Source organism: Mus caroli, unplaced genomic scaffold (assembly GCF_978045245.1).
Source record: "Mus caroli unplaced genomic scaffold, Mus_caroli_1 scaffold_3, whole genome shotgun sequence".
NCBI classification, from domain to species: Eukaryota; Metazoa; Chordata; class Mammalia; order Rodentia; family Muridae; genus Mus; species Mus caroli.
This window is the reverse complement of record NW_028227258.1, coordinates 34572216-34586545: the sequence shown is the minus strand read 5'-3', so window position 1 is coordinate 34586545 and position 14330 is coordinate 34572216. Positions and strand designations below refer to the sequence as shown.

At 36.5% G+C, this 14330-nt stretch overlaps 1 protein-coding gene across 1 annotated transcript in view; it reads left to right on the top strand.

The window, feature by feature from the left end:
• The window catches only part of LOC110291107 (N-heparan sulfate sulfotransferase 4), a 356059-nt gene that overhangs the window by 180503 nt on the left and 161226 nt on the right, over positions 1 to 14330 (top strand). The window contains exons 3-4 of the mRNA XM_021158063.3: positions 4934 to 5021; positions 14150 to 14304. Coding sequence (XP_021013722.1) covers positions 4934 to 5021; positions 14150 to 14304 — 243 coding nt within the window. The remainder of the gene's footprint in view (positions 1 to 4933; positions 5022 to 14149; positions 14305 to 14330) is intronic.

Sequence of the window (14330 nt, the reverse complement as noted above, 5' to 3'; positions counted from 1 at the left end):
TTTTTGCATCAGTATCCATAAGCAAAATTGCTCTGAAGCTCTCTTTCTTTGTTGGTCTTTGTGTAGCTTAGGTATCAGTGTAGCTGTGGCTACATATAATACATTGGGTAGTGTTCTTTCTGTTTCTATTTTGTGGAATAGTTTGAAAAGCCTTGGTATTAAGTCTTCTTTGAAGGTCTCATAGAATTCTGCACTAAAACCATCAGGCCCTCGGTTTTTATTGGTTTTGGAGACTTTTTTTTTTTTTTTTTTTTTTTCCAGTTTTGTTGAGTATAGCCTTTGGTAGAAGGATCTGATGGTGTTTTGGATGTCTTCAGGATCTGTTGTTATGTCTCCTTTTTCATTTCTGATTTTGTTAATTAGGATGCTTTCCCTGTGCCCTCTAGTGAGTCTGGCTAAGGGTTTATCTATCTTGTTGATTTTCTCAAAGAACCAGCTCCTTGATTGGTTGATTCTTTGAATAGTTTTTCTTGTTTCCACTTGGTTGATTTCGCCCCTGAGTTTGATTATTTCGTGCCGTCTACTCCTCTTGGGTGAATTTGCTTCCTTTTGTTCTAGTGCTTTTAGGTATGTTGTCAAGCTGCTAATGTGTGCTCTCTCTAGTTTCCTTTTGGAGGCACTCAGAGCTATGAGTTTTCCTCTTAGAAATGCTTTCATTGCGTCCCATAAGTTTGGGTATGTTGTGGCTTCATTTTCATTGAACTCTAAAAAGTCCTTAATTTCTTTCTTTATTCCTTCCTTGACCAAGGTATCATTGAGAAGAGTGTTGTTCAGTTTCCACGTGAAGGTTGGCTTTCTATTATTTATTTTGTTATTGAAGATCAGCCTTAGTCCATGGTGATCTGATAGGATGCATGGGACAATTTCAATATTTTTGTATCTGTTGAGGCCTGTTTTGTGACCAATTATGTGGTCAATTTTGGAGAAGGTACCATGAGGTGCTGAGAAGAAGGTATATCCTTTTGTTTTAGGATAGAATGTTCTGTAGATATCTGCCAGATCCATTTGATTCATAATTTCTCTTAGTTTCTCTGTGTCCCTGTTTAGTTTCTGTTTCCATGATCTGTCCATTGGTGAAAGTGTTGTGTTGAAGTCTCCCACTATTATTGTATGAGGTGCAATGTGTGCTTTGAGATTTACTAAAGTTTCTTTAATGAATGTGGCTGCCTTTGTATTTGGAGCATAGATATTCAGGATTGATAGTTCCTCTTGGAGGATTTTACCTTTGATGAGTATGAAGTGTCCCTCCCTGTCTTTTTTAATGACTTTGGGTTGGAAGTCAATCTTATCAGATATTAGAATGGCTACTCCAGCTTGTTTCTTCATGCCATTTGCTTGGAAAATTGTTTTCCAGCCTTTCATTCTGAGGTAGTGTCTATCTTTTTCTCTGAGATGAGTTTCCTGTAAGCAGCAAAATGTTGGGTCTTGTTTGTGTAGCCAGTTTGTTAGTCTATGTCTTTTTATCGGGGAGTTGAGTCCATTGATATTAAGAGATATTAAGGAAAAGTAATTGTTGTTTCCTGTTATTTTTGTTGTTAAAGTTGGCATTCTGTTCTTGTGGCTGTCTTCTTTTAGGTTTGTTGAGGGATTACCTTCTTGTTGTTTCTAGGGCGTGGTTCCTGTCCTTGTATTGGTTTTTTTCTGTTATTATCCTTTGAAGGGCTGGATTCGTGGAGAGATAATGTGTGAATTTGGTTTTGTTGTGGAATACTTTGGTTTCTCCATCTATGTTAATTGAGAGTTTGGCTGGGTATAGTAGCCTGGGCTGGAATTTGTGTTCTTTTAGTGTCTGTATAACATCCGTCCAGGATCTTCTGGCTTTCATAGTCTCTGGTGAAAAATCTGGTGTAATTCTGATAGGCTTGCCTTCATATGTTACTTGGCCTTTTTCTCTTACTGCTTTTAGTATTCTATCTTTATTTAGAGCATTTGTTGTTCTGATTATTATGTGTCGGGAGGTATTTCTTTTCTGGTCCAGTCTATTTGGAGTTCTGTAGGCTTCTTCTATGTTCATGGGCATCTCTTTCTTTAGATTTGGGAAGTTTTCTTCTATAATTTTGTTGAAGATGTTTGCTGGTCCTTTGAGTTGAAAATCTTCATTCTCATCCACTCCTATTATCCGTAGGTTTGGTCTTCTCATTGTGTCCTGTATTTCTTGGATGTTTTGAGTTAGGATCTTTTTGCATTTTACATTTTCCTTGATTGTTGTGCTGATGTTCTCTATGGAATCTTCTGCACCTGAGATTCTCTCTTCCATCTCTTGTATTCTGTTGCTGATGCTGGTATCTATGGTTCCAGATTTCTTTCCTAGGGTTTCTATCTCCAGTGTTGCCTCATTTTGGGTTTTCTTTATTGTGTCTACTTCCCTTTTTAGGTCTAGTATGGTTTTGTTCATTTCCATCATCTGTTTGGATGTGTTTTCCTGTTTTTCATTAAGGACTTCTACCTGTTTGATTAGGTTATCCTGTTTTTCTTTAAGGATTTGTAACTCTTTAGCAGTGTTCTCCTGCAATTCTTTAAGGGATTTTTGTGCTTCCTCTTTACTGTCTTCTACCTGTTTACCAGTGTTCCTTTGTATTTCTTTAAGTGTGTTATTAAAGTCCTTCTTGAAGTCCTCTACCATCATCAGGAGATATGCTTTTAGATCCGTGTCTAGCTTTTCCGGTGTGTTGGGGTGCCCTGGACTGGGCGAAGTGGGAGTGCTGGGTTCTGATGATGGTGAGTGGTCTTGTTTTCTGTTAGTAAGATTATTACGTTTACCTTTTGCCATCTAATAATCTCTGGGGTTAGTTGTTGTCGTCACTGTTTAAAGATTGGAGCAGAAGCTGTGTTCCACTCACCAGCAGTCTCAAAATCCTGTGGCGGGGGTCGTGGGTAGCTGGCGGTATGCTGGAAGAGGCCTGTGGTCCTACTCAGGCCGGTTTTCTGCTTCCCTAACTAATGCAGTCTCAGTTCCCACGTGCAATTGGTTTGGAGCAGAAGCTGTGTTCCACTCACCAGAAATCTTAAGATCCTGTGGCTGGTGTTGTGGGTAGCTGGGGAGTGTCAGCCGACCTTTCGCCCTAGCTACCTGGTGCTTTTCTGACCGGAAGCTGCTTGTGGCCCTATGTAGGCTGGATTTCTGCCTCCCCAACCAAAGCAGTCTAAGGTCCCGCGTGATTGGACTGGGGTTTTGGAGACTTTTAATGACTGCCTCTATTTCCCTAGGGGTTATGGAACTTTCTAGATAGTTTATCTGGCCCTTAAATAACTTTAGTACCTGGCATCTCTCTAGAAAACAATTTATTTCATCTAGATTTTCCAGAGTTGCTGAGTATTGACTTTTGTAATAGGATCTGATATATCTTTGAATTTCCTCAATTTCTGTTGTTATGTCTCCTTTTCATTTCTGATTTTGTTAATTCAGATACTGTCTCTGTGCCCTTTAATTTTTGCTAGAACTGGCTAAAATGAATGAGTCTAGTTTTTCACAGTTTTGTTTGGTTGTTGTTACTGGATTTTTCTTGTAATATGGACTGTAATGTGTGGTGGCACATACCTTTAATCCCAACACTTGAGAGACAGAGTATCTTTGTGAGTTCAAGGCCAAACTGGTCTACAAAATGAGTTATAGAACAATTAGGAAAGTCACACAAATCACACTTTAAAAATAAATTGGTCATGTTTGTTTCTACTTAATTAGGGCCTTGTATGACCATTGACTGCATTATTTTATTATTATCTATTTGGTCACTTTCCACCACTTCGTTCTTTTCTCCTTCCTTTCCTCCCTCCCTTGTACCACATTCTTTTTATCTATGTTTCTTTCCTCCTCTTACATTACAATTAAACAACTTACAAAGAATAGTAAAAATCATAAAAATGTTTAAAGCAAAAACTTCACCATGACCAGTGCCAAGTAAGCAATCTAAGCTTTGGCTCTTTTTTGCCCTAACAGATGGATAGCAGTAGCCAAAATACATTGGAATTAATACTGCCAGTTTTTCCATCAGAATAAAACTCCCTTGGAAATTCTATTGAAAAGTAGAAAAAGAATTCTAAATCAATAAATTAGTAGTCATGCCACTAAGAAATCTGAAATATGGGTGAGATCTAAATTATGCTATATAGGTTAAGCTAGATCTAAATTGTGCTATATAGGTTAAGACAGGTGATATAACTTATGCTATATCCTATAAGAGAGGATTATATAGCTGAAGGATTGCTAGAATGAATAATTTTAGCTATTTCTTCTCAGTGTGTCCTTATCTTACCTACAAATGGGAAGTTATAATAGTGTAATTTATAATACATAAATTAAGGATATATTTGATATGTTGTGGGAATAGAGACAATTACTTTGTTGAATTAGCAACATACAGCATATTTACTAATATATGTTTCCTTTTCTTTACAAAATTGCAAGCAATGCCTTAGAAAATCAACATTGCTCATTAGTTTATGAAGTAAAATCGCAAGCTTTCACTCCAATTATTTTATCTTAAAAGTCAGAGGAGTGGTAACACAGTCACACAATGAGTCGTAGAGCAAATAAAACTTCTTGCCTTGTTCCTTAGTAACTTACATAGGACTTCTCTATAGCAACAATTCTGAAAAAGATCCCCCATGGAAAGGAAATGTAATAATCTGAAATTCAAGAAATGTCTCATACAAAATGAAAAATGATTTCAAGGCTGTGCAGTTAGAGAATTGGCTCTCAGTGATGCATAATGTGCTTAGGATTTAACTGTTTCACAGTTTGGTGACCTTCAATGAAATAACATCCGTAATAATTACAATGGCTGCAATATGAATACACAATCAATACCCATCAGACACCGGGGCTCACTAAGGCTCTTATTGTTTCTCTCATGCACACACACATTGTGAAAGAAGCATCCCAAAGCCCCATGTTTGCTTTTCTAAAATCGTGTTAATTTCTTATTTATTTCAGGCATTACTAGAGACTCAAAATTTACTGCGCACTCAGGTTGCAAATTTTACCTTCAACCTTGGATTTTCAGGGAAGTTTTACCACACAGGTAAGAAGCAGCTTTGTGTTCTCAGGCAGCTACATCATAAATAGGATTTAGAACTGTAAATGTTCCGTAAGTACTAAATGTGGGATGTCTATATTGCTTATGAGAGGGCAACTTTGATGCATTGTGTGAGTAGCTGAGTTAAAAAACCAACGAGTTTGTATTTTTGGCAAGAGCTACTAATATCAAGGGCAAATGAGGAAGACTGACTTTTGAATGCTGTAAGAGGAACCATCATCAAGGTGCCAAGTGTCCTATGTACCCTTTTGCATGTGTCATGTAAGCAAATGCTCAGTGTAGGGACAATGATAATGACAAAGATGCTAGAATGAACCTCACTGGGCAGAATTTTTAACCATCAAATGTTTGAGTAGATAGATAAGATACATTCATATATATTATTTTCATTCAGAAGACACCTGCTGATGAAACATGGATTTTATAGACTCAAAGAAAGGCAATAGACTATAAAGGTCATCTTATTAATTTACCTTCATGAATGATTTTGTTCTAAAATTATTTCAACTTAATAGTTCTGGTATCCATTAAAATCCTTACAATTAGTCATGCATTTTTCCTGCCTCAGTACAGTCATCTTTCTGTTTATTCTCAGCCCTACACAAATTCTCCAAACAGGCTCTTTATGTTCTTACTGTATATTCTTCCACATCTTAGTTCTTTGCATTCTCACATTCAGATTTTGACATTTTATCTTCAGAATATTAGCCTTGTGCTATATTTCATGAGACAACTATGTTCATAAAATGTATTGTCTTACATTCACAAACATAACAACGGTAAAGCATGTGTTGGGGCCTCTGTAAAGGAGACAACCAAGATCTGCGCCTACCTGGGCATTTTGGCTGTAAACTAAATGCTTTAAGAAGAAAGAAAGCTGTAGGTTCCCAGCATCTTAACAGAAACATTTCACAGCCATCTCCAAGTACCCATGCCACTGATTGACTCACTAAAAATCACCTTGCACAGGTAGCCTCTAGTCGCCCTAAGCGCAGCTTTCTTACACAAGGGGACTGTCAAAGGCAAAGCGCAGCATGATTCCTTAGCAGAGTGAATCATCAATGTCTTACTTGTTTTTTCCTGATGTGTGGTCTTCTTTTTGTTCTACTTTGGAATATTTAAATTTGTTTAAAGTAATTGAATGGAAATTAGTACTTAGGCTACTTGATAAACCAAATAATTGTACATTTTAAATGGCATTTTTGCAAAGAGATTGGGCCATCATCTCTGCACAGGTGAGGTGATTCCAGCTTACAGTTTTGAAGTAGTCATTGTTTGGTAAATTTTCTTTAAGAATCTCCTGAAAAATGAGTTCAGCACTAAGAAGCTCTAACTATGATGTTATAAAGCAGATAACTGTGACAACTGCGTGTGTTCATGCAGGAGGATAACGCTATAAGATTATTTGTAGTTCATAACCAAACAGTACTATTTTGTCTTAAAAAGATTCATAGTGGAAATAAATCCATTTTTTGGACTGAAATGTACTACATAACCAACTCATCTTTTATTTCCTTTTTGTGCTCAGACATATTAAACCTGCCAGATGTTAATGTTGCTAGAAGTTATGGTATTTCTCGTTTCCTTTTTATCATCCTGTGCGTGTGAACAGTATATATCCATTAAAAAAATTAAACAGGACACTATTTGTTAATATTTTAAAGGTAGTTATTAAAATACTCCCCCAACCAGGCGTGGTGGTGCACGCCTTTAATCCCAGCACTCGGGAGGCAAAAGCAGGTGGATTTCCGAGTTCTAGGCCAGCCTGGACTACAAAGTAAGTTCCAGGACAGCCAGGGCTATACAGAGAAACCCTGTCTCGAAAAAACCAAATTAAAAAAAAATACTCCCCCAAAGATACATTTTAATTTTTTATTTTAAACAGATTTATTGACTTTGAATTTGAACTAGCCTAGCTAAGAAATGATGGAAGAAACAGTCAGTAATGTTATAATATGGTAATAGCTCACTTAGCAAATAAGACATATTATATATAAATACATGCATCTTAAAAATGTAATTTTCTCCACATAAATATATAACTTTATTTAACAACTGTGTTGTGTTGTCTAAAGGACTATTTAAAATTATTTTTCAATTGTGCAATAATAGCACATTGAGTTCATTCTAACACATTTAAGCTACCAAAGTTGTCTCAAAAACTGGATGTTGTGATGCCCTTTGTCATAATGGTATGTCTCACCCTTACCTAGTCACAATCCTATCCAGAAAGTTAACATTCTAGAAAAGAAGGTTGAAAGGCAAGAAAGCTCATTTCTTCTGTGTGTTGATGGCTGTGAAGTGTAACCATGGAGAGGTAGCTTTGTGTGTTCTCTCCCTGGATGATCTGATTTCCCAAATTGTGAGGATGCTGATTGATAAGCCTCGTTGTTTTAAAGACATTTAATCTCATGTTTCTAGTGTAGTAGGGATGACTGCTGCAAGCATTAGGCTTCTCCATGTATTAGCATTTATCATGGTTCCTTAACTGTCCACCTCTCTGACCTTCACATGTTAAAGCCAATCTCGCCTTAAGATGTCATATTATTAAACCTCCCCTGATAGTCTTTCACGCACAGGTAGCAGATTGAAGGAGGAACACATGGTGTTGATTAAAAAGGAAAAAAAAATAGAAGTGTGGAATTTAGAATGAAATTTTTGAGTCTGGAAATGTTTACCTCTTGATCGAAAATGCATCATGAAAGCATCCTGGAATGAAAACCCCTCAGTTCAGGCCTCCCTCCGAGAGTGCTGCTGATCCTGTTTTTTCACTGGACATGATGTCTAGTGAGAATTATTGTGGTGATTATAATTTCATAATGAAGAAGACTAGATCTGATCACTAATTGTCATGAATGATGTTTAGGAATCATTCAAGATTGTCTTCCTTGGTTGTCAGTTTACTCCCTAAAATTTCACTTAATTAAAAATGTGTTAACTTCCAAGATGAAAGAAGGGAAATTGTTATGTTAGTTTTGTGGTGTTCTTTATTTTCTTTATACATTGTGGTTTAAAAGATACTCAATGGAAACAGACGAGTTGTGTTGAAATCAAGGATTTGACATTTTACCAAGTATACAAACACAAACAAACTACTTAACCATTCTGTGCCTCTGTTTCCACATCTCCAAAACTGTGTCACTAATATGACCTCCCACACATGAATCTGTAAGTTCTTACTATGAGTACTCTTGAAAGTATGGTCTGTGAAATACTAACTTGGATCTATTTTCTAATTTTAGGATAGTAGATATCTTTTAATACACTTTTACTGACTAACAAGAGTCAAACAGGTGGTTACTGTGGGTGGCTGTATATCCATGTGATGACATGGCAGACACTACATAAAAAGAAAAATAAGAAATATTTTTTTCACATTTAAAAATTAGACTATTTCATAGAGAAGGGGCAGATTTTTATGCAAAAAAATAATAAAGTACCAATGGAATGTTCTCAATCTTATTCACTCTGATGGCTTCACTGTCACATCTATTAATCTATAGTTCAAATCTCGCTGAAAGCATTTTTTATTTGGGGCTGAATGCATTTTTTTTTTTTTTTTGGTTTTTTTCGAGACAGGGTTTCTCTGTGTAGCCCTGGCTGTCCTGGCACTCACTTTGTAGACCAGGCTGGCCTCGAACTCAGAAATCCGCCTGCCTCTGCCTCCCGAGTGCTGGGATTAAAGGCGTGTGCCACCACGCCCGGCCTGAATGCATTTCTTTATTTTATTTTTTAATTTATTTTTTAATTTTTATTCCATGCTGTAGACTTTAGTATAGCTCTTGCCCCATGTTCAGAGTTCAGTCCTTAGCAATGACAAACACAAAATCAAAACCTCATGTTGAAAGATTTAAAGAACTTTGGGAAGCATGTTATTTTCTCACAACCATGATCCTTGAAAATTAATGACAAGGAGTAATCTTCTTTCGTGTACCTGACTCTGACATAAAACCTCTAGGAAACAGGAAAAGAGGCATCATGTTTAAATAACAAGTAAAAGCTTTATCGGAGCAAATCTAATTTAATACCTTTAACTGGTTTCAATGTGGTCATATGAAACACAAATAACATTCTAGCCTGTTACTTAAGCATACATGAGTATTGTAGAAATAAGTGCTTTGACTGGCAAAATATCCCATTTTCACTTAAATTTGAAATCACTTAAAATTCTACTGTGGTCTACCAGCATGACTCGCTATCATATTTTTCATTAAGCTATATAAAGTGTCAAGGGTCAACCTCATGTGGCTCTAAATTATATGACGAGCATAAAATAAGACGAAGGTTGGCAGAAATTAATGTATGATACTTAAAAAGCAGGAAGCTGAAAAATGTCACTTTCAACCTTGCCTAGAGTGTTTGTAAATTAGCATAATCTCTGATACAAAATTGCTGATATTTTATGATTCGTCACTCAACTTTTTATAGCAATATTCTAAAAATTGAGTAATTGACCTTGTTCCTGGTCAAGGGAGGACTCTGATTCCTGCCATGCACAGCAATGATGACAGAGCTGAAAGAGAATGAAAGCTTTTCCTAAACACTCTTGACTAAGAGAAAAACAGGCTGGGTTTTTTTTTGGGGGGGATGGGAGTGGGATGGGGAATAATAATTATTTATTCCACTGTGACAATAGCAAATGTTTCAAATTCATGGTTCAGTCTGTTTAGTTACACACATAAGAAACACCTAGCATAAGTATTGCATCGGTGGGAATGATACATAATTCTTAGCTTGGATTTCAATATCTGATGATCCTCATACAATAACAAAAAAAGTCAATGAACTGGGAGTCTGATACCACCAGTATTAGACAACTTATAAAACATATAAATGTTGTCTGCCCAACCCATTCATAAGACTTCTTGAATATCCAAACTTCTGTTCTTTAACTCTATGTGGTAGAAGCCTAAGGTCTTTGACTATTTTTCCAGAAGGCAAAATTAAGCTATTTTATTACTCAGTGTTCTAGGATAGTAGTATGCTTCAAGTGCAGCTTAGTAAGACCCAGTGTTTGACTTTAAAAGGTATGATTCATACAAGCCACATCTTTAGGAATGTGGAAAAATATATCACTTAAAACCAAAACAATTAAACCTCAGCTGATTTTTAGATGTTTGATGTCCTTGCACTTCTGTCAGTCACAACATGAAGCACTTTCCTCAGTCCATCTCCCTGACCCTTTACCAAAACGTTACAGCAAAAGTCTTCTCACCTTTGTATTAAACAAAGAAACTGGGACTGAGGAGTATCTTTATTTAAGAGCAAATAGTTAATAATGTAGAAAAAAAAGGGACTCACTTCCAGGAATTGAATCCAAAGTGCATTACCCACTTCATACCGTTTCTTCCATGACTGAGGAAATCTTTTTCATAGAGCACACAAATGGAACATTTGAAGAACCCTTTAAAATTATATTAATACATAGTCCTCTAATATAATCTTAAAAAAAGAGAGAAAAAAAACCAGAGCACCCATCTATTAGACATACTGTGTTAGCAAAGGGTAAACGAAACAAAGACAAACCAGAAGCCAGAAAACTTTTAGTTTACATATATAGTTAAGGAGTTTGAAATTATATGACAATTATTGCATGAATAAATTAATGACATTTTAAAATATGCCTAAATTTTATAAAATTCTACAAACTTCAGATAAATTCATACAGCAAAACATAGTTTTGAATACCTGCAATCTGATGAATTCTCTTAGAAATAAATTTTTTCCTGTTTTGATTTGAATTATAGCATTACAGTGTTCTTCTTGTACATTGGGTTGTAAATTGTTTCTATAATGAGAACTTCATACTAATTTTCAATTATGAAAGAAGGTTTCTTTTGGAAATAATTATAAGATTCATTGTTAAAGATTTATGAAATTGTTAAGATTTATATAAACTTTATTATAAAACAAAGTTGAATTAAAATTGGAAATATATACATATATATACATATATACATATATACATATATACATATATATATAAATATATATATATATATAGAGAGAGAGAGAGAGAGAGAGCGAGCATTAACTTGACATATAAAAAGGCAAAAGTACTTAAAGAATAAATATTTTACCTTTAAAATAAACACAAAAAGATTTTAATGATAAATACAAAAATAATTCCCACTACTTAGGTCTAAAAGATGACTATGTAGGATGTTCTATTTACATTTTATTTTATTTTGCCTGTATAGATTACTTGTATTTTTCACAGTCCTTCAGTAAATTTATGGAGCTTTCATGATCAGAAGAAATTTCATCAAATTTTCAACTCAGTTGTAGGTACACATAGAAAAAGAATGGGGAACAAAATACCCATGGAAGGAGTTACAGAGACAAAGTTCGGAGTTGAGATAGTAAAAAGGACCATCCAGAGACTGCCCCAACTGGGGATCCATCCCATATATAACCACCAAACCCAGACACTTTTGCATATGCCAGCAAGATTTTCCTGACAGTACCCTGATATAGCTCTCTCTTGTGAGGCTATGCCTGTGCCTGGCAGAAGTGGATACTCACAGTCATCTATTGGATGGAACACAGGACCCCTAAAGAAGGAGCTAGAGAAAGTAACCAAGGAGCTAAAGGAGTCGGAAAGCCTATAGGAGTCCCAACAATATGAACTACCCAGTACCCCACAGAACTGTGTATCTAGTTGTATATGTAGCAGAGGATGGCCTAGTCAGCCATCAAGGGGAGGAGAGGCCCTTGGTCTTGCAAAGATCATAAGCCCCAATACAGGGGAATGACAGGGCCAGGAAGCGGGAGTGGGTGGGATGGGGAGCAAGGCAGGGGGAGGGTATGGGGGACTTTGGGGATAACATTTGAAATGTAAATGAAGAAAATACCTAATAAAATGTATTTTAAAAAAAGAAAAAAGAGTGATTTCTGATCAAGTTCCCTATATACATTATGAAGTCATTGTGAGCATGTGTCCTTAATACAAGTTGGAACATCTTCTGGGTATATTCCCAGGAGTGGTATTGCTGGATCTTCCAGTAGTACTATGTCCAATTTTCTGAGGAACCGCCAAACTGATTTCCAGAGTGGTTTTACCAGCTTGCAGTCCCACCAACAATGGAGGAGTGTTCCTCTTTCTCCACATCCTCGCCAGCATCTGCTGTCACCTGAATTTTTGATCTTAGCCATTCTGACTGGTGTGAGATGGAATCTCAGGGTTGTTTTGATTTGCATTTCCCTGATGATTAAGGATGTTGAACATTTTTTTAGGTGCATCTCAGCCACTCCATATTCCTCAGTTGAGAATTCTTTGTTTGGCTCTGTACCCAATTTTTTATAGGGTTGTTTGGATTTCTGGAGTCCAACTTTTTGAGTTCTTTATATATATTGGATATTAGCCCCCATCAGATTTAGGATTGGTAAAGATCTTTTCCCAATCTATTGGTTGCCTTTTGGACTCATTGACAGTGTCCTTTGACTTACAGAAGCTTCGAGGTTTTATGAGTTCCCATTTGTCAATACTTGATCTTACAGCACAAGCCATTGGTGTTCTGTTCAGGAATTTTTCCGCTGTGCCCATATTTTCGAGGCTCTTCCCCACTTTCTCCTCTATAAGTTTCACTGTCTCTGGTTTTATGTGGAGTTCTTTGTTACACTTAGACTTGAGCTTTGTACAAGGAGATAAGAATGGATCAATTTGCATTCTTCTACCTGCTAACCACCAGTTGAGCCAGCACCATTTGTTGAAGATGCTGTCTTCTTTCAACTGGATGGTTTTAGCTCCTTTGTCAAAGATCAAGTTACTATAGGTGTCTTGGTTCATTTCTGGGTCACATGTTCCACTATGTTCATAGCAGCCTTATTTATAATAGCCAGAAGCTGGAAAGAACCCTGATATCCCTCAACAGAGAAATGGATACAGAAAATGTGGTACATTTACACAATGGAATACTACTCAGCTATTAAAAACAATGAATTCATGAAATTCTTAGACAAATGGATGGATCTGGAGGATATCATCTTAAGAGAGGTAACCCAGTCACAAAAGAACACACATGATATGCACTCACTGATAAGTGGATATTAGCCCAGAAGCTCAGAATCCTTCTTAGAACAAGGAACAAAAGGAGTTACAGAGACAAAGTTCAGAGCAGTGACTGAAAGAATGGCCATCCAGAGACTTCCCCACTTGGAGATCCATCCCATAAACAACTATCAAACCCAGACACTATGGTAGATGCCAACAAGAGCTTGCTGACAGGAGCCTGATATAGCTGTCTCCTGAGGGACTTTGCCAGTGCCTGGCAAATACAGAAGTGGATGCTCACAATCATCCATTGGATGGGGCACAAGGTCCCTTATGAAAGAGCTAGAGAAAGTAGTCAAGGAGCTGAAGGGGTTAGGAGGAACATCAATATCAATATTAACTAACCTGTACCCCCAGAGCTCCTTGGAACTAAACCACCAACTAAAAAACACATGGTGGAACATGTGGCTCTAGCTGTATATGTAGCAGATAGTTGATAGTTGATAGTTGGCTATCAATGGGAGGAGAGGCCCTAGGTCCTGTGAAGGTTCTATGCCCCAGTAAAGGGGAATGCCAGGGCCAGGAATGGGAGTGTGTGGGTTTAGGAGCAGAGGGAGGGGGAGGGGGGAAGGGGAGGAGATTTTCATAGGGGTAAATAGGAAAGGGGATAACATTTGAAATGTAAATAAAGAAAATATCTAATAAAATAAAAAATAAAAATAAATACAAAATGAAATCATTGTGATAAATAAAAAGAAATCATTGTGAGTAGTATATACATTATACACAGGCACACAAACACACCCACCCCATATATATATATATATATATATATATGTATATATATATATAATGTATAACTATAACTATGACTATATATATATATATATATATATATATATATATATATATATATACATATATACCAGGTGGTCACAGTTGTAAGGATCATCAGTAGTGCGTACTCATACTACTTCCTCTACGTTCTACAGAACCCACCACATCTTATTCATGCCCCAGTCTCTGATGTAATGTATACTAAACTCCTTCTTTTTCTGTTTAGTAGCATGAATAATTAAACAAATCTTACAAACAGCCATTGTCATTTCCTGTTTTACAGGAACCGAAGAAGAGGATGAAGGTGACGACCTTCTGCTGAGGTCTGTGGATGAATTCTGGTGGTTTCCTCACATGTGGAGTCACATGCAGCCTCACCTCTTTCACAATGAATCATCTTTAGTGGAACAGATGATTCTCAACAAAGAATTTGCCCTGGTGAGTACACATAATTGTCGCATTTC